General features: G+C 36.2%; 1 protein-coding gene across 4 annotated transcripts in view; it reads left to right on the top strand.

Annotated features, from left to right (window-relative positions):
* The window catches only part of LOC140163019 (neuronal acetylcholine receptor subunit alpha-10-like), a 321,325-nt gene that overhangs the window by 203,491 nt on the left and 95,163 nt on the right, over positions 1-22,671 (top strand). For all 4 annotated transcript variants that reach the window (XM_072186359.1, XM_072186357.1, XM_072186356.1 and 1 more), the window contains one exon: positions 3,385-3,527. In XM_072186359.1, the coding sequence (XP_072042460.1) occupies positions 3,385-3,527 (143 nt within the window). The remainder of the gene's footprint in view (positions 1-3,384; positions 3,528-22,671) is intronic.

Genomic DNA, 22,671 nt, shown 5'->3' on the forward strand with positions numbered 1-22,671 from the left:
TAAACACACCTTTGGGCTGTGTGAAAAGAAAAGTTTCCACTTTCTCAAGTGGGCGCTTACACATGACATTAATCACTTATTGACAGTCGCCTGCCGCGTAAAGTCGAGGGTTGAGAACCAAAAAGCCTTAACTCACAAAGAAATCCTTTTTGAGTTAAGGCTTTCTGGCTATCAACCCTCGAAGTGTTAATATGCTCTCGGATCAGTTACCAATTTAATGGCAGAACTCTTTTGTCCGAGACAAAATGTACCACTTTGTGAATAGCTCCCGGGGAGTCGGCAAATCAATTTGGTATCAAAGGAACAATGCGTTACGTATGGCATTTTCTATCCATAACATTAAATATCGCTGTTTGTAATTATCATGTATGGTGATTCATTGCAGTAATGTATGACCAATCTCAGTCTGAGCCTCTTATCAACTCGGTCAAGTTACGACAACTACGATTCCTGGACATATCCTGAGGATACAGGAAGATGAACTCTGCAGAAGAGTTGTTTTCTCTGCACCCCATTACATAGTAAAAGAAGACCTGGAAGGCGAAGAACATCCTTAATGTACTTGTCTTATGTACACAAACTGATAGGGGACTTTGGCAACTTTTTACTGTCAGATACCATAACCGCATTGACTTCAAATCGTACATGCGGAAACTTTGTAGTCGCCTGCTTCGCAGCCGAATGAAATGAGTGAAATAAATGAAATGAAGGAAATGGATTAAATGAATAAAATGAATGAAAGGAATGAAATGAATAATGATTGATATACCTAAAGCATTGATTGATTGTTCGATACATTATCCTTTTAGGGAAATCTAGCCCATCGTGAAAGGCCTCTATAGAGTGGGTTAGCGCAACCATCCACGCCGTCATTCGTTGTTGTGCTATTTGGAGTTTTTTTTTTCTGGATGGACAAGTGAAATCCGGCTAGTCGAATGTATGCATGGTGAACAGCGGTGTAGTGTATAGTCATTGCTTCTTTAAATTAAGATTAAAATTGCTTTATAAGAAGCAAAGTTGGTTCTTTCAATTAAGTGTTTGCTTAATTCGATTAAGCATAATATTATTTTGTAGTTTAATTTTGTACACAAGCCTCATCGAAAGACTGGACTTTTCAGTTCCTATAAATTATTATGAATTTAAAGATAGCATCTTAAGGGCTGGGGTATGAACGTTTGGACAGTATTTATTGTGGGACATTAGAGCACATCAGACATATCGAATTGCATTCTGAATACGAAGAATGTCATTCTGATATCAAATAATTTTGATTTTTTGAAATTCGCAAATTAATACACATTTTATGGCAAATCATTAAAATTGATATTTTTGATATTTAACAGTACTTGAAGTAAACTTTATAAATCTGATGATTTATACTTAAAGTGTATGTAGGTGGGATGAAAAGCCGATGATCAATTGAAAATTTTGACCTTTCGTATTGAAGATATGGATTTTTTTCCCAAAACACAAAAAAAAAATTAGGTCTTTTTGGGAAAAAATCCATATCTTCAATATGAAAGGTCAAAATTTTCAATTGACCGTCGGCTTTTCCTCCTGCTACATACACTATAAGAATATGTCATTAGATTTATATAATTTACTTCGAGGACTGTTATATATCAAAAATTTGAAAAATATCAAATTTTTATAATTTGTCATAAAATTTGTATTATATTGTGATTTTCAAAAATGAAAATTGTTTGATATCAGAAAGACTTGCTTCGTATTCAGAATGCAATTCGATAGGTCTGAGGTGCTCTCATGTTCCACAAAAAATACTGTCGAAACGCAATAAACGCTCATTTTAGATCCCTTAAGGGGGTACTACACCCATGCATTTTTTTTTTTTGCATTTTTTTTGCATTTTGTGAAGAAATGAGAAAAAGAAATTGGACAAAGTGGTATGCAAAATGAAGGGGCAAATCTTCTCGTTCAATTGGTGGCATCAGTATCAATGAAGCGTACATGCTTCTAATGATATAAGCCAAAAGGTGGTACATCACTGATGTTTTAAATTCACTTCATTTTGGAAAGCTTACTATCAACGGATTTCGTTAAAATTTTGGATATGTGTTGCTAACACATTAGGGAAATAATGTTGATATGTAAAATGGGAATAAATGGTCCCTGATTTCTTTTATGACTTCATGAACTTGGTGCTCCACAACTATCAAAAAACGAACCGGTTAAAATGCTTCTATTTTCAATGTTGAGCTATATTTTGTATTTTGAACTTGCGACACTATTTCACTGAAACTTAATTAAGCCATAGGTAACAGGTTACCACAACCACACTTCAGCAATGTTGAAAAAGATTGTATTTTTTGTCACCTATACCACCATATTAGGTAGTTTTCCGTAAGCTTCATTTTTGTGATTTTGGTAACTATTTTATATTTATTTGCCCAATCCATCTCAACTAGGCAATCTAAATTGTACTCACCATTTACATCCCAAGGTATTTTAGTATATCCACCTCACACATTTCCATTATATATCCAGTAACAGATAAAATATCAAAATTGATGCCTCATTATGACATGTATGATATCACAGACTATCACATGTATTCAAAATTGATGCCTGAATTTGACCTGAACCAATTGACCTATAACCTGACCTTTGATGACCTTATAGCCTTTTTTAATCTCTTTTCCTAACAACACATTATAAAAGATAAATACATGGTGTAGTATTAAATTGTCTATGTGGAAGAGATTAGGCCTATTTAATTTATTCAGTGTTATAATCAGTGAGTACATTTCTATAGATGGTATAACAAAGGATTTAATGTATTCTATTCATGTACCCTACTTGAACATGTTGAAAAGAATAAATTATGGTTTGTTATGAAACACGCATCTGAGTTACTAGGATACATGTAAACAAAAAATATATAGGGCTAAAATGACTTACTATACAATGGTTTAAAAGCACCTTTTTTCTTTCTTTTTTTATATATATTTTTTATTTCACATGATCCGTGCATATATCGCCTAGCTATAAATCCAAATATTTTTTAACCCAATCAAACCAATATATGGGTGTAGTACGCCCTTAATCTTCCTCTATAACTAATCTTTAATTAGTTTTCGCCTAACGCGAACGCATCTGTGACTAATAACTTCTTTAACTAATTCAGATTGGCTGATCTTCTTTGAACTATGCTATTTCCTATTCTATTGGCTAATAAGGTCATCTATAAACAACAGAGTGGAATTTTATTCTAAAAAGTATTGACGGCAATATTGGTCACACATATATAATATGACCCATTTACGGTGATTTACACTCTTTTATATATTTTGAGAGAATATTAACCACAAAATAATTATGAAAGTGTACAAATATTGAAGAAAATGTTTTTTTATTCTATTCCAGGTCATTTATTGGCAACAAAAGATCACAAAAAATTGATAGAGGATCTGTTTAATAATTACACAAAACTTGCTCGACCAGTGAGAAACGCAAAGACACCAACCAACGTAGAAATGATCCTCTTCCTATCTCAAGTCATCCATATGGTAAGTGGGTTCTTGCATCGCAGATATTCTTTCATTATTATACGCATGGCACATGGTACCACATCAGCCATTCATTATTATAATTATTATGTGTCTGGTTTTATTAGGCAAAAAAAAAAAAGTTTGTCTCAAAGCTCACGAGAAATTTAAAAACAAATGCGAAATGCGATTTTTTAAATTTTTTTTTTATTCCCGACTTTTTTTTCATGGTATTTTGAGAAAAAAGTCTGATTTTCGCCGATTTTTTCTGAAAAAAACTATTTAAAAAAAAAAAAAACATTTGAAATAAAAAAAATTTCCGCATTTGTTTTTTGTCAAAAAGTTGGATTTTACAAACGCGCGCGCAAGCTTTGAGACGAACCTTTTTTTTTTTTGGCCTTACATAACGTTTTTACATAAACAAGGGTGTAGTCAGCTTTATTGGTATGGGACGGGGGTGAGGTGAAATGCTCGTCCCAATCTTGCTAGGGGAGATTTAAATGATGCGAATGTGAATCATTTTATTGGCATGCCTATACGTATCATACCAGGTATTTTTAGAGATACTGTAAAACTTTCCTGCTTAAAAGGGACTTTATGTACAATGTATGCGCGCATGATTAAGGTAAAATTTTGGTGTGGTGCGAGCCATACAGATGTACGGGGAAATTTCAGGCACTTCTTTCCTTTTTCCTTCCCCTTAATTTTATATATTTTTGCTTTGCTTTTTCCTTGATTTTGATGGGGCGCACCTTTGTTTCAGATAGACATTTAATTGTGAAAGGACCGAATGAAGAGTATTTAATTATCTTTGTAATCACTCAAAAACATTTTGTGTAAATTTTATATCCGAATTGCTATTCAATTTTTATGGGTCTTTTTATTTTACATGTAAAGTGTATGGGGTGACGATTGGAAATGGACAGCAATATTGAAAATCTCTCATTTTGGTCCATTTTAGACACTAAAATGACCATAAAAAAGAATAGCACTTCGGATGTAAAATTCACACACAATGCTACCTTAGTGACGTACAAAGATAATTAAATATAATACATTTCATTCGGGGGCTATAGCAAAAATAATGTCCTATACCTTAATGGTTATGGTGGGCGGCACACTTTAATCTGTACGCCATTTAACATAAAACGACCCCTATTATGTTTCTTCTTTATTCCGGTCTCTCTCCAAAATATGCACACACAACAAAGCCTGTAAAGATTCAAACGAGGCTTGCCTTGAACCATATTTCCATGAATTACAAGATCACCACCTTCACGCAATTCGAGTCGACATAATTTAATTATTGCCTAAGCATAAAAAGCACAGGTACATGTTATATTTGTTTTTGCTATTCCTTAGTTTTCCTTAGATTAAATATCAGTCTAAGTGATGGTGATGTGGGACAGTATTTTTTGTGTGACATGAGAGCACATCAGACACATCAAATTGTATTCTAAATACGAGGAATGGGTTTGATATCAAATAATTTAGATTTTTGATAATTTCCCATAAAATTTGTATTATATCGCGAATTAAAAAAAAAAATTAAAATTATTTGATGAAGGATATTCCTCGTATTCAGACTGCAATTTGGCCTGTCTGATTGGCTCGCAGGTCCCACAAAAAATATTGTGCAAACGTTGCTATCCGATACCTTAAACTACTAAAATTAACCATTAAATGGAGCTTGTGTTTAGTCGCCCAGATCTTGTGATGATTTAAATCCTCCACTAGTCATTACCACTAACTGCAGCTTACATAACTATCTGTGGAATTTGCGGCCCTTTGTGTTGGCGCGAAAGTTAAAGGTCTCGTACTTTCATGCTGGGTGCTTGCGGTTAGATTGGATTGATAACAAATAAAGTCTGCACAAAAAGTAACGCTGCTGTTATAAATACGCCTATAGCTTCAGAACTAATAACTGTTTCCACAATATTTCTAGATAGAAAGAATGATGATTTATTTACGCGCATTTTGATACCTCATTTGTCAAATGTCGTTCAATATTAACAACACAGTAGTGCTTTTAACGAAAAATACCCGAATTTAAAAGTTGCAGTTTAAAGCGATCAATGGTTATTACGCAAGCATTGTGGACGTAAAACCCTCCATTTATCTTCACGCTGACTTCAAATCAATACAAATAGCTGCAACTTTTAAATTCGGCTATTTTTCTTTTAAAACACTACAGCTGCGTTACTTTTTGTGCAGTCTTTAGATTGCAACTATGATTAACAGTGTGCGATACATATGGAAAGGTTTCTTTTCAAAAACGATTCTCTTATAAACCACCATGCGCTGAGTTTCCACCTCGATACACCTGAGCACATATTTTCGTCCAAGAGCTTCCAAGCAGAGAACAACATGCAGTGGATGTCTCCACCACAGTCTTTGATTATACTACACGGTTGAGTGCATAGCAATGTGAGAGCTGTGGAGCTTCTAGCTGAAAAATGGGCCTATTGGAATGCTTTTTGTCGAAACCTCAAGTGTTCGCTTCATCCAATCAGATTTTTTAATATCAAACGAAAGCTAACACTCTCCCCTAAAAACGCTTTTCGTCACTAGGTCAACAGATAACGCAATTCGATGTTATAGCAAGGCGAATGTGGTAAATATGTTGAAAACTACCTATCCAAGCACATTTTTGACCAAAATGTAGGTCTGAAAAGTCAAAACCTCAAGTGTTCCTTACAATATTAGTCAAATTTTATGTCATTAAATGAAAAAGCACACTTATATTGTCCATACACTACCTCACTAGAATGAGCAATGGCCCATTCTCTTTAAATTGTTAATATTGTGCAAAAGGTTACTATTTTTGCCTGTTTTGACATACGGTTGTAAATTCAATGAACTATGACTTTGCTAAAAGAGCGCTTACAAATTGATATGGGGACAAAGTCCTGCTCAATATTATATGTATACTTTACTTTTACTGTCATAAATTATATAATGTCTGCAGACACGGCTTAACTCGAAGTTATGACGACATCTCATGCAGTTTTGAGGCGACGCGATCTTTTGTTGGTCGAAGCCACCGAAGCAACAAAAAAATCAATATCAAATCATATACTTTGAAAACTTGCTTGATTTATTGTTGTTAATGAGTTATGTACGTTTTACAAAAGTGTTGTTGTTTCAGCTTTCTTTTCAACATAACTCAATAACCACAGGACCTACAAAAGTATATCTGAGGTATTTGAATTCTTCTACACACTCGCTATGAAATGATCAATGCAATTTTTGCCAAAGCTCACTACCATTCGCAAGATGACGTGAACTACCAAATTGCAACAGTTTAAAATAGTTGCTAATCTTAAAATAGCTATGAATGATCGGCTTTCCATATGTTATACCAATGTTTGTTATAAAGTCAATGTAATTGCTCAATTTGGACATTTACAGGATTTTTGAGTATCTAAAGTACCGAGCTGGGTTAATCTAGTGGTTTGAAATTCAGCTGCATCACTCCTTCCGTATGGCAGAATTCTTTTCAAATAATAATGATTTCTAACAGATAGATAAACCGCAATGTATCAGCATTTATGAGACATATTGATTAACAAAGATAATGGAGTATACAAATGATAATAAATTAACTAATAAATTAGCCGTAAATTTTAAAATACATACCCACGTGATTTCTCGATCTCGTTACATGTCAATCTGTGACCTATAAAGTGTATTCAATAAACTCAAGCGGAACGAGAGTTCCTAAGTAACCGCTACCCGAACCATAAACACATGCATGATCAGACAACGAGTGTTCAATTTTCCCATATCTTCCCACGTTGTACACACGTCAGTCGAATTTGGCGGACGGTTGGTTTGTTTGCCCTCCAAGTTAATAGCATCGTTCACTTTGTGTTGACCATTGTATGGTGGGCCTCACTGTAATAACATAAAGATCACTGTGATATCATTTCAAGAGGTCACTTTCCCCATTAAGCTAAACAGCCTATGTGGAGGAATTTTATGCATGAGCAATCACATCAATGACGTAGTAATGAATACCCTCTATAATACTCCATTTGGCTTCTTCGAGATTTCCAGAACGGTCAACTGCATATCCGTCAATACACGCTTTTTCAATGGGAAATGAACTTTGCTGCTTGGATGATGTCACGATGAGGTTAGCATTTATTCTGTAGGCCTCTAAATAGCGTCCGCGTTTGATACACACGAGATCAAAGGCGGTGTATCTGTAGGGCGAGTTCAGTACGCGCCGCATTACGCGCTACAGATGCACCACTTTTGACAGGACCGCGACACTCCGGCACTTGTTGGAAGACATCTAGTACAGCAGACAGTACATGTACAATGTGATTCTTTCATTTATAATTAGGATTACGTCATTGCCAGAGCTTGTTTATTTGTTCATTAGAATGATTGACAGCGGTGGGCGGACTTATACGCTTTGTACCGCTCACAAAACAAAGCTCTGGCAATGACGTAATCCTAATTATAAATGAGAGAATCACATTGTACATGTACTGTCTGCTCACTCTGCTGTATTAGATGTCTTCAACTGCCGTATAGCACGGTATAGGCAGTTTGCAGAGAGTGTCGCTTCTCTATCTTTATTTTCTCTGCTTTTGATCGTTCATGTACCACATGCGGACGCTACCATCTTGAGGAAGCCAAATGGGACATTATTTGTTCATTGGATCATTATTATGACGCATGCTTAGAACACGAGGACCAGGCGGCATAGGAAGCGCAACACGTGACGTACGAGGCTGGCGAAGATACAGGGCTAGCTGACAGCCCCATTCAAAATACACGGTTAGCAATTACAAATGGGAAATTAACATACTTGCAGTGGTGTACTTTGTAGAACCCCGACGGTTTTAGAGTAAGATAATTTTGCTCTGACAGCACATAACAAATTTAGAATTGTTTGTGAAGATTTCATGATTATGTGTTAATCCAATGGCGACCTCAAAATTGGCGATATCGCTTCCGCCTGACGAGGACACTAATATGAACAAGCAGAATATGGCGCCATGATGGGAGGTCAAGTGAGGTGTCAACTTCAAAACACTAGTATTATTTCATATCTTATACATATCGAACATTTCCTTCGTATTATTGACAGCAAGTCCTAATATCGACATTACTATTTCAAAAATCATTCCCATATCAAATAAGTAGACTTTTCTTGAAAAACAAATGGAATCATAACACTTGACCCGATTCCGGTGCCCAGTGACCTTCCCAGAGGGCGTATTGAAATGGTCCCCTTTAATGAAAAGCTGCATAGCAAATAGTGTACGAAAGTGTTTTTTTTTTTTACATCCTCCGGGATCAACCTACACAGAATAATTACTATAATATCCCGCTGAGCATGCTGAGTCTTGCTGAGTTCTATATTCAAACCTGCCTCAGTTATTTGGTTTTATATTTTGTTGTCTGTCCCTGAAGAAGAGCAGTTCATCTTCTCGAAACGTCGGTTGATTTTGTATATTCTCCGGGGGGTCTAACACCCCCCCCCCCCGGGGGTATATTCACTATAAACACGCAGACTGCTCATTTTTGTCCACTATATGCATCGGAGTTGTAACAATGAACCTAATCGTACACTAACAATACATTTTCACGTAATTTTCAAAGCTGTTTTTTTTACAATATTGTGTATCCGAAAAGCGTTCTGACTTGTAAGTTTCAAGTCATCCATGAATGCCCGATCATGATATGGGACTATTTTCTACTGTTATAATGGTCCAGTGATTCAGCTTTAATTTAGATTTCCAAGTGGCCAGTAGAACCTGGTCTGCAAAACTGAATTTATATGCTCCCCGATTTTATTTTATGTTTAGGAAAACTGCTTGATTTTAGAAATTAAAGTACAAAATACTAGCAATGAAGCTAAGTAGATCCACTTACTTTAGAGCAACAATCAAGACCTACCTATGCAGTTACATGCTAAATCTCATTTTCCGGATTCAATCGATATTGAAAAAACAAAAACAATTTTGCTCTTGGAAAAGCAATCAATGGAAACATGAAAGAAGATATCTCAAGATTTAAAGAGAATAACCCGAGATTAGACCATGAAATGCGATAGCACTAATTTGTCTGGTTACATTTGAAAATAAAACACTTGTTCCTATGGCCTTTGTTTTAACCTTTGTTGTGCTGTTATTTGACATAACCGCAAGGTATAAATTGTAGGGCCTACACAGTCGGATATTCAGGTACATGTATGTCAAGCGTATCTTGAATGTGCATGCAAATACATCACACGTGACTTTTCGTAAACCCATAAACAGTTAACATTGTAATCGAGTGGATGTTACGTTGAAAGTATTTCGTCTTCTGCGTTAGCCAAAATGTAAATCCTAATTCCTTAACCATATGGAAGGATTCAAGTGCACGCATAGTATTTCTGTGCGATTATAGATCCAAATGAACGTCAGGTCAAGCATTTTGGAAAACAAACATGTTTCAATATTTAATTTCATGTAATATCACCAAATTGAGTTGCTGCTATACACAGTATAACACCAACCTTGAGCAAAGGGAACAAGTGTATTGCTAATCACAAAATGACATATATGCCTAATGCATACATTTAAAGTTAGCAACTAATTTAAACTGCTGTGATTTGGTAGTTCACAGCATAATGCGAATAGTAGCGATCTTTGGCAAAAATTGTATTGATCATTTCATAGCAAGTGTATATAACAATCCACCAAAAAAACGTTGACAACGTAAAGAAAGCAGCAAGTTTAAAAAGCCCCCACCTCGGCTCACTTTTTGAAACTTGGTCCCATTTGTAAAAGATACTGATTTAAACTTTGTCATAATTATCAACTTAAAACATTTCCAGAAGTGTTATGTATCTTTTTTTTTTGAAGCCCTGCGGGGCAATCTAGCTGGATGTCTCGCAGTTTGTGGTTTTAATTTGTTGGATATCCAAATTTCGCGGTTTGTGGTTCTTTGTATCCCTGCGGGCCAATCTATTTGGATATCCCTAGTGAGCGGCGGTTTTTGGTGTTCTTTCGCGGTTTGTGGTTTTCATTTCTCTAATTTTTCAGGCCCTGGCCTCTATCGGTGGCTAATTTGTCTTTTAAACTGGTTGTTCTTTATTATGCTAACGATCAAATATCCATATTTCGCGGTCTAGTTTAACATCCCTATTGAGCGGCGGTTGTTGGCGGTCTTTCGCGATTTGTGGTTTTTAATTTCCTTCATTCTTCAAGCCCTAATCTTTGGGGGGGGGGGGGGTAATTTATAGCTTAAGCTTGTTGGGTAACCATACTTCTTTGTACCCCCCGGGGGCAATTTAGGTGGATATCCAAAATTCGCGGTTTGTGGTTCTTTGTAAATGTGGGACAATCTAGTTCGACATCCCTATTGAGCGGCGGTTGTTGGCGGTCTTTCGCGGTTTGTGGTTTTAATTTCCCTCATTCTTCAAGCCCTGCGCTCTATCGATATATTTATATGTAGCTTAAGCTTGTTGGCTATCCAAATTTCACGGCTTGTGATTCTTTGTAGCCCTGTGAAAAATATTGTTGCACATTCCTATAGGCTGTGCCAAGTTGTTCTGTGTGTCTGTGGTGGGGACAGTCCCTTTGGGTATTTTTGCCGCTTTGCTATTTTGTCTTTACGTATGACTTTAATGGGCTTCCATATTTGGTTGTCTCTTTTTGGATACGTTTTTGTCCCTGCTGGCCTTCCATACTAGTGGAACAATTTTCACACCTATACGCTGGCGAAGTTACGTAATAATCGGATTAACTACACTGTAAAAATGGTGTCTTGGCAGAAGACACAAAACAAGACAGGTCTCATGAAGCCGGTTTTGAGACGCGTTTATATTCAAGACAGGTCTTATGAAGCCGGTTTTGAGACATGTAATTACAGAGACATGTCTTGGGTACACCATGTCTTCATTCAAGACACCACTTGTATAAGACACGTTTGTATCCAAAACAGGTCTTGTGAAGCCAGTTTTGAGACATGTAATTACAGAGACATGTCTGGGCCAAAGACATGTCTTTGGCAAAGACATGTCTTTGCCAAAGACATGTCTTTGCCAAAGACATGTCTTTGGCAAAGACAGATCTTTTGCAAAAAGACATGTCGTAGCTTCTTTTGCATGTCGTAGCTTATGTATCATCTCTTGCCCGCTTCGCGCTAAAAGATGAACATTACGACTCATCACCGTGGTGGTGAATAGCCATCAAGTGTATTTGATAGCATGGTGACACGTATACTTTAAAAGTTATCTTTAAAAGTATGGTCTTAAACAAGAAAGTGACGAAAATTCTTGTGTATTTCCTTAAAAATATATAATCCGTGGTGTTAAATAGCGTTTGCCCTGCGTATTATCATCCATGGTTTTGTTTCCTATTATTTCAACTTAGTATAATATTTAGGGTTTAGAGGAGGTCCTCCAAACACTAGTACTCTTCACAATAATTATTTGTTACCCAATTGTTACCAAATTTGTTACCAAAATTGGTGTGATAACCTATATTGTTGGACTGGTAACTTATTCCAAGACGCGTCTCCAATTGGTCGCGTGTGATATGTATCCATTCAAGACACACTGATTTTAAGACGTGTTCTACAACATTAATCCATGCGTCAAGTTGGACTGATAACTTCTTTCAAGACGCGTCTCCAATTGGTCGCGTGTGATATGTCTCCATTCAAGACACACTGATTTTAAGACGTGTTCTACAACATTAATCCATGCGTCAAGTTGGACTGGTAACTTCTTCCAAGACGCGTCTCCAATTGGTCGCGTGTGATATGTCTCCATTCAAGACACACTGGTTTTAAGACGTGTTCTACAACATTAATCCATGCGTCAAGTTGGACTGGTAACTTCTTCCAAGACGCGTCTCCAATTGTACGCATGTGATATGTCTCCATTCAAGACACACTGGTTTTAAGACGTGTTCTACAACATGTCTAAAGATAGACATGTCTTATTTAGTGTCTTGATCTCAGGCATCAAGTAGGACTGGCAACTTGGTCCAAGACGCGTCTCCAAATGAACATGTGTGTTGTGTCTTCTGTCAAGACATGTTTGCTATGATGAGTCATGACACAGAATAATATATGTGTAATTAAGACATGTCTAGGGAGAAGACGCTATGTGGTTTGACGTGTCTTGGGAAAAGATACCAGATAAAGACACGTCAAATTTAAGACGTGTTTATTTACAAGACACCCTTTTTACAGTGTACCATAGCAATAGGTGAAAACAATTTTTGAATATACCGCGCTGCACTGATATGTTCACGCGGTAGCCTACCTCTGCATTGAACCATATCATGCTGATCACTTGCACCTGTAAGATTAGTATCTTTGAAAAGACCAGTATTGTATTCAATCTATGATTGCAGACATACACAGGTGATTAGTATAACCTGCTTGTAGTGCAGCACGATATGTTCAAAATTGTTTTCACCTATTGCTATGGTAGTTAATCCGATTTATTACGTAACTTCGCCAGCGTATAGTGTGTATGCATTAAACCAACCGGAACGGTATAACAATTTAAATGACAGTCATGTTGGAATACAGTTCTACGATAGCTGAAGATGACAGAGGGACATGTCTCTAGATCGATTCAACAACCATTCATACATATTACATGTTTTATTGTCCTATTATCATGCGAATCGCCCCGTGGTAGCACAGAACTTTATTTAAATGAGAAAAATATTGGTAACCTGATCTAGTTTCATGTGTTATTCAGATTTAAATAAATAAAGAAATAAATAAAGAGATTTCTTTTATTATTTGTTCTGCTAGCGGCTAGCTGCACTAATTAGTAGGCCCTTAATATAATTAGTTAGCCTCTCAGCCACGCGCAATTGGGAAATGGTGTTCACTTTATGTTTGAAGTCGATTCTAGACCAAAAGTTTCCGAGGAACACGATCCCGGTGGGCCTTTTTTGAAAAAATGTGCCCAAAGTGCTCTTTTCCGGGGGTGCTCCCATTTTGGGGGTCAAAATTTGTGTGGGAATGGAAAGAAGCGGAAGGTAACCCCGTCTCAGAGGCTCCCCCCTGACGGTAAATCAATGAAATGCCACATCCAACGTGCAAACTTTGTAGTAAACTGTATGGTTAATTGCCTGGTTGGTATGTTCAAACAACAGAATCCTCTATACTACGGCTGGGAACTTGATGATGATGATGTTCTTAAGCCCGTTTGGTACCGTGGTTCGGCACTTCCAAATGAAGATGAGGTGACGTGAGATAGATGGTGGAAGAGGAGGAAGGGGATGAACCTCCAGAAGCAGTCATGCCGACTCCAGAAATCCCAACAGAACTAAGGGATATGATCTGATCAGCGACTCTGAAGATTCAGAGGACGAAGAAGTCCCGTTGAGTGAAGAGAGTTCAGAAGAGGACTCGTAAAAATGACAATTAATAACTATATGAAATAGGAAAATACGAAATAAACTTTATCGGCCATCTTGAATGTAACGGTAATTAAGGTAATTGGTGTTCAAAATGGCGATCAAAATGACCTGCGAACAGCAAATCACTATTAGGTGGTGTTTTAGTTCTTGCAGCTATCTTGGATTTTGAAGGGAGCTGTAATATAAGTTTAAATCAAGAAAATGCAAATTGAACCTAAGATCATTATCATATTCTAGTACAAACAGTCATTATGAGCTATGTGACGGACATTACTAGTATGATTTCAAACCAATAGCAACCATTTTGAGCTTTCATAAACTGCTACCAACTACATAATTATATTTAAACTAACACTTAATTTTCAACACTTAAGTTGTGGAACATTGTTTTCTTTTGGTCACATTACTACATTGTTTTGGAGGCCATTTTGAGTTTTGGGTATGCAGCAGCCATTTTGAACTTTGAAAATAGATTGATTGTGATCTTTGTACCCCACACAATGCAAATAGGTACTAAAATCATTTTAAAAATGTTCATACATGGGGAAATATTTCAATTTGTACAGATATTGCATTTTAGGCGCCATTTTGGATTTTTGAGCATAAGGCAGCTATTTTTTATTTTAAAAACTATCAGAATAGATGTATCATGCTCGAAAACATATAAAGAGACACCTATATTTGGCCAGAGAATGCTTAAAAACAAATTTTGACCCTCAAAATTGGAGCACCCCGGAAAAAGGCATTTTGGGCGCCATTTTGGATTTTTTGAGCATAAGGCAGCTATTTTTAAAACTATCAGAATAGATTTTCCATGCTTGAAAACATATAAATAGACACCAAATATACCATATTTGGCCAGAGTATGCTTAAAAACAAATTTTGACCCCCAAAATGGGAGCACTCCCGGAAAAAGGCATTTTGGGCGCCATTTTGGATTTTTGAGCAGAAGGCAGCTATTTTTGATTTGAAAAACTATTAGAATAGATTTATCATGCTCGAAAACATATAAATAGACACCAAATATACCATATTTGGCCAGAGAATACTTAAAAACAAATTTGGACCCCTAAAATGGGAGCACCCCCGGAAAAGGGCACTTTGGGCACATTTTTTCAAAAAAGGCCCACCGGGATCGTGTTCCTCGGACAATTTTGATCTAGAATCGACTTCAAACATAAAGTGAACACCATTTCCCAATTGCGCGTGGCTGAGAGGCTGACTAAATAATATCCCTGAGAATCAAACATCTTGCTTTGATAAAAAAAATAATATCACAATAGCACTGGATGATTAAAATTGTGTTATCCTTGATCAATGACATGACAATAAAAATTTTATTTAATAAAATATTGAAAAAATCAGTTGGACATCGGATTTCGAACTCGGATCCGCGTATCCGGAGTCGAACGCCGTAACCATTGAGCCACGGGACTCTGATGTAAATTGCTGTGTCGAAGTACTGCATTTATTATATGAATGGATGCATCGTCCGGAAAGAGCAAAAGAAATGTGAAAAATTTTATTTGGCGAATGGGGTTCAGAATTTGTATGTAGGGTATCTCAGAAAATGCTAGGGTATAATTGGAAGTAAATCTGAAAAAGTAGTGTGTAGGTGATTGCCCGCTAGTGCTGTAGCCTTGTCCAAAAATTCTGGGTCAGCATTATTTTCCACTAATTTTCGCTATGAAATACCGCGTGAAGTGAAGCAAAAATATTTGTTTATTATCAAACAATGATTGACTGTAGGATTTGTGTCCCAATATATTACATTTGGGACTCTAAATAACATTAGACATGGTTTTAGATACAATTTGTACCCAGCGATAAATATCATAGAACAATAGAAGTGTTTTAATGTTACGTGTAAATATAGTCTCGCGGGAGCATCTGTTTATTAGTCTTCTTTATCAGTCTTTTTTTTTTAACTTGCTGGTCACGGCTACCGCGTGACTCTAATTCAAATATCACAGATATACTTTTGTAGGTCCTGTGGTTCACAACAATAAATCAAGGATTTGTAGAATGAACTTTTACAAAACATCAAGGTGGTATTTTTCAGTAATTGAATCGATTTTTTGGGGGGTTGCTTCAACAACAATAAACCTTCTTCCTTAAACCCTTATGAACAGATTCCTCAGGATAGTTCATAAAAGCCACTGGTAAGCAAATGTTCTAAAAACAGATTCAAAATAAGTACCAGTGACTTAAAACGAAGTTGTTTTCTGAAATGATCAAAATACCAATATTTTGCACAAATAGATATACGTGTACTTCGAATCTTTTACAGCTGGAACCGCAATCTTTTTACTGTACTTTGAGCTGCTAATCTATATTATGAAAGTATATAATGGCATGCAATTCTTGCTTTGTTGTGCGATATTTAAGACAATAATGACGTTTACAATAAAGTTAATGTGGTGTATGTGTCAATGAACTGCAACATGTATACTACAAACTAGCCCTACCGAGAGATTAATGTAGCAGAAATCGACATTCCAAATGACAACATCAAGAAACCAACAAGTAGGCAAGAAAAGTAGAAGTCAACGCCGACTTTCCGGTATTGGAAATGCCATTATATATACAAGTACTTGTTCATTACGAATGCCCTTCTCAAATACCACCACAGCACTTAATATGATGTAATACAATAATGCCTATCCCGGGTTGCCTATATCAGTGTTATCGATATAATTACATGGTAATATAGTCAACTATAGACAAATCGATTGAGGATCCCTTACCATAGATTGTCTCCTGGCATAAAAAGCTGATGCTAGAAATTGGAGCCTCATTTAGCGATACGTAACTTAAGGCAAGCCTTTTCCCCTTAGGTATCATTTAAATGATTTAGTATTTTCCAAAAGGCATGCCAGTAGGTCCTTATGGGAAACTCCCTCAAGTCCATATTGCACAAACAACTATAGCCAATCAAGTGTACCGTCTCTACGCATTTCCGATTGTTATATTCGTCTTGAATTTTAAGTAGTTCATTAAAACGTTTCGACTGTAGGAACTCACTGTAAAATACGGACGTGATATGAGCAAAACCAAACTAACGATGACACGGCGTAATGCTTGTGCGGGTTAGCGTTTTGAATCAAACAAATGTTACATGCAAAACTATGTGTTTTGTCCCATTTGGATCAAATGTATACTTATTTATAGTAGGCGATCTTCTTCATTTGATACTGGAATGTTATCACATATGTGGAATTTGCATATCGTATCACGATATCGATTGAATAAAGGCTACACATTCTAATAATTATTTGGTCCAAAGTGTAATATGAACATTTATCTACTTCGATTCTACATTATTGTCTACCGGTCTTATCCCCTGTCTCTCCTTCTCTCTCCCTCTTTCCCTCACATTCTTTATTTCTCCCATCTTTTCCCCTTTTGAATGGAGCAGTTCATTAAAACATTTCGAATGTATATGAACTGGCTATATACAAAAGTAGACAAAAGCAATAACGTTCACATAAAATAAAAGTCAAACTGTATTGGTGATTTACAGATAGAACAGTAGTTTCTTGATCTCGATGCAAAGAAATAATTATAATTACCTCCCTCCAAAATATCAGCTGTCACGTCTGCAGCTTTCCTCAGGCTGTAGTTTATTCGGGTCATTCTGCCGAAGAAAGTTCGTAGTAGCGACAGCTGAAACATTCTGAGGTATTAAATACTTAGTATGGATTATGGAATTAATTGTCTATTTAAAACAAAGAAAAATGACCGTTATACCACGGAAGTACTAATGCGGCCAATTATATTGGGCAAATTAAAGACCCTAGATACAAAATCTACTGTACACACGATCATTACTAGTGCATAATGGTAGAATTGCATGCAGGGTCTTTGATATTGTCTAATAAAACGTGTATTGGCCGCACTAGATGGAATTCTCACAAATAGGAGTTTTGTGTAGTCGGACTAGCGCCGTGTCGGACTAGCGGAACTTGTATTTTAGATTCGGAATAGCGGCGTGTCGGACTAACGTCATGTACCCTTTTTGTCTTAATCAGAGTTAACGGGTCATTGTAATAGCAATAGGACCGTCACATGCTAATTTGATGGTCGCTTCCATGTTTGATATTTTATGCACAATATTACGTCCGCTTCGGAATCTCCGCAATCGATCGTCGTACGAGGATTACTTGGTACTCATCTTGCTATTCATCGCCATAGCTATAAGGTTAAATACCACTAATTATGTATTACACGGGTTTCAATGGGAAAATGCCTAATTTCGGGTGGAATTTTCTCATATTCAGAACTCTCACAGTTCAATGCCACCAATATCAGGTGAAACTATATGATTTAGATGCCAAATGATCAAAAATTCAACATAGGTTGACCTGAGACTTTTCTTGTTTTAACGCACTGAACCGTAAACACCTTAAAATGACAGTGCGCCCTCGAAGCTGAAAGTTACAATATGATAGGGCGACTATTTACTAAAAACCGAAGCCGTGCGTATGAATTTTGGTACTATTACATCAAAAATGTCATATAATGAGAGAAAATGTACCATTTTCAAGCATCAAACTCTAAAAAGTACTTTTTTGGCTATATAACCTGATCAATTTCAGCGATTTTAATGCAGTCTTTTCGAATGCCATGAAAACAAATACTCATCGTATTTCAATGTATCGCCCAGGCCTATTAGTGGTATTTAACCATAACACACCACATGGGGTCTGCCTTTACTATTTAAAACTCTTTGGTTAAGCTATACCTTAACTGTGTTCTGTGATTTTACTTTTACAATATGAATGAATGAAAGGCATGCTTATAAAGCGCATTCCGTCAAATGACCCCCAATGACCCCAATGCGCTGAACAAAATCTTAAACACAAACTTAAACTATACACATAATACGGTATATGCAAAGATACAAAATAAACACAGTCAAATGTTGAAAAGATGAGATTTTAGTGAACCCTTGAATTGATTGAGAGACTTAAGAGTTCCTGACATGAATTGGGAGTTGATTCCATAGTTCTGGTGCTGAATATGAGATAGATGCATGAACCAGTTTTCAGTTTTCAGTTTTTTTGTAGTGACTGTGTTCTGTGATTTTACTTTTATAATATGAATGAATGAAAGTCATGCTTATAAAGCGCATTCCGCCAAATGACCCCAATGACCCCAATGCGCTGAACAAAATCTTAAACACAAACTTAAACTATACACATAATATATGCAAAGATACAAAATAAACACCGTCAAATGTTGAAAAGATGAGATTTTAGTGTACCCTTGAATTGATTGAGAGACTTAAGAGTTCCTGACATAAATTGGGAGTTGATTCCATAGTTCTGGTGCTGAATATGAGATAGATGCATGAACCAGTTTTCAGTACTATTTTGATCAAGATATTTGCGCACACGGCCAATATTTCTAATGGCGAGCGAAGCGGCAAGTGTTATTTACATCATTCCTTTTAGCTTCTGTCTTTTTTTCAATTTCTTCTAAATGGGCCTATTTGGTTACCCCCCCCCCCACCTCAAAAATAGATTGATCGCAATTCTGATTGAAAAGCAATACTGATAATGCTATTATTACAATTTCAAAATAGAGTAATGGAAATATTATTATAATTTTAGTACTAGGGAGGAAGACCATTGATTTTCTGACTTTTTCACCATTGAATTAAAGTTTTAACTTCAACACTACACTATTTTTCGCTCACCTGGAACGTTTTCACTAGTCCGACTAGCGTCTTCAGCAGATGGTGATGCTGTGTTGATATCTTGTCTACAATCGGGATATCTTTCACTGATGACGTCATATGATTGACAGAATGACGTCATAGGATGTTACGATGTAGCGCTGCCCCCCCCCGGGCATCAGCAAGTTATCCCAAATAGGATATATTTCTAGTCCTTGAAGACATCAAGATATCAACACAGCATCACCATCTGCTGAAGACGCTAGTCGGACAAGTGAAAACGTTCCAGGTGAGCGAAAAATAGTGTAGTGTTGAAGTTAAAACTTTAATTCATTTTATCTACCACTACGTATGAATATCCACTCGTATATTTTTCACCATTGTTGTTTCCTATTTTGTCATGTTTGTCTGAGCTCTCATATTCCGCTGTTACAGTTCTTTCCTCTGTTCTCATCTCTATGGCTATTGAATCTTGAGTTATAACGTTTGGAATGAATAAACGTATAAAATGTGTATTGCATGTATACGGAAGTGAACGTGATTATTCTCATTCAATTCGTGTGTATTGCTAAATGTGTAGTTCAATTAAGTATATGAGTAGGCCTGTAGCAGGTCAAACAGGCAAATGCGAAATGCAGTTGTTGTTTTTTTTTTGTTTTTTTAAATCCATGTCTTCAAATGAATAAATTAACTTTTTTTCCTGCAAATTGGTATGGGGATTTACAGTGGGACTCTCCGACACACACACAAAAATCATATTTCTTCATATTCAAGAATATATGATCCCCTCTCAACCTGTAGATTAAAAAAGTATTTAAAAATCCAACGGACGAATACACAAAACACATCAAGGATCAATAAATGATACAAGAGGATACCTTGAATATGAACAACAGGAAAGAAAAAGAGCAAGGTTCACTTGCAAGTGGAAACAAGTAAAATACAGACTAGACAATATGCAGGGGGGGGCAAACACAGCAAATGTAGGCATTGGAAGTAGGATCAATAAGAATACAAAAGTACTAAAATAATGTATTAAACATTATAAAACTCTAAGGTCGAATTTCTCGACGGGTGGCTTAGCAATTGGCTTGTCTAGCCTCAAGGCTTAAGAGGTCGTAAGACCAGGCTTAACTGAAAACGTATTTCCCGAAGCACGGCTACCATAGCCTCGAGGCTTCGTTAGCCCGTGGGCCAGGCTTGTAGGATTAGCCCCAGGCTTCAATCAAATTTGCATTTCTCGAAATCAGTCTTCTGTAGCCGTAGTCTACGCAAGCCTGTTAGACCAGGCTTACAGCGGCTTTTCTTGGCCCTGCCTCAGAGCAGGTCTTAGGTCGTAAGCCTTGGTCTATTTCAATTTATTTAAATTGTAAGTTTATCTTTCATATTTTTGACGGTCTTTGAATTAACATGAGTAAGCAGTCCCGTAACAAGGGGGCGGGGAGCTCTTGCCCCCCCCACATGAAAAAGGTAAATTAGGCCTACTTCTGAGAGTTATTAATTAACCTCATTATTTGGTCATTTTAACCTTAAAAACTCAATTTTTAAGGTTAAATAAATTGCATTTATCCCACTTTGGTACCATTGGCCTAGATGTCACCAGCTTTAGTACCTTAAATATGGCATTTGTACCATTTTTTTTCAATCCCACCTGCCCCCCATGTCAAAAAGAAATCTACGCCAAGGTTCCGGGGACACATTCCAAGCAGATCCCATAACTCCTCAGACCCACTCCACCCTTACAAACCCAAACAGCATGAACGATGCCTGCCCCTCATTTATTATGTTTGCCCCCGCTTTCCCCCACCCCACCCCCAAATGAAAATGTATAGTTACTCCACTGTGGGTAAGTAATTGTTCGATTTAGTTGAACATTTCAGCATTTTATTTTAGTGTTAATTTGAGTTAGTTGAATTTTTTTTAAGTAGCTGTTGCTATCATAAGACCTACTCATATTGAATGATGGTTTTTTAACAACGAATATAATTTTAAAAAAATTATTTCATCATCATCATAATCATCATCATCATTATAATCATCATCATCATCATCATCATCATCATCATCATCATCATCATCATCATCATCATCATGAAGACCTATATGATACCACCTGTCCCTATCCAAGTCTTAATAGTTTGATATGATCACGGTTGTTTGATGGGATCATTTATTAGTTTTTCAAACAAAACATAATGTACAACCAAATTTTAGGCTTAGACAGGTAAAAGCGATATCATGCTAATGTATACAGATGGTTTTGAGTCATTCGCAAATTTAATTTCCCCTCTTTTACAAAATTATTCACTTTTATAGCATTTTTAGAGCTTTTTCGGGTATAAAATGTGTCTATCAATGACAAAATTGGTGGCGCTATTTAGTTACTGGAAATTAAAACTTTCAAGCTTTTATTACAAATAATTCCTTTTATTGTTTAATAAAATATGTTTTTAAAATTTCCTTGTTGCTTGTTTCACCTATTCCAGCTGTATTGATGGTACTTTTTGGTAGTATTAATCACCTACCTTTTGCAAATAAGGAAATATGATTTAGGATAAATAGCGTCATCTATAGTTTGCATTTAGTTAATAATTAAGCCAAATCTATATACATCAAACAACCGTGGATACTTGTACTTTTCATAGGCCTATTACAATATTATTTTGGAGTGCCTATATTATACCAGGTTGGACATCAATTTAATACAAAAGAAGAAGGACAAAATTGGTAAAGATATAGTAAATATTTGACACGAAACAATAATGCATGCAGTATTAAAACTGAATTTACGGATAAGATGCATATAATATTGCTATATCTTCTACTTAAATAATTATAAATATTGTACCAACATGTGAGATCTGAGAAGACTACTGATATCAGCAGTAGATAGCACGTTGTTGCTTTCCTTTTTAGGGGAATCACAGATTCCTTTCCATTAGGCTTACAGTTTTACCCTTTTTGGGATGCAAAGAAAGAATCACGAGTATAAAGCATAGACGTATCATTGATACAAGTTGGACTCATAAAAAGTCAAGTGGAAATAAAATAATACATAAAAGACACAAAAACAGACACAATATTCTTGTTG

The sequence above is a fragment of the Amphiura filiformis genome, chromosome 10 (genome assembly GCF_039555335.1).
Source record: "Amphiura filiformis chromosome 10, Afil_fr2py, whole genome shotgun sequence".
Lineage (NCBI taxonomy): Eukaryota > Metazoa > Echinodermata > Ophiuroidea > Amphilepidida > Amphiuridae > Amphiura > Amphiura filiformis.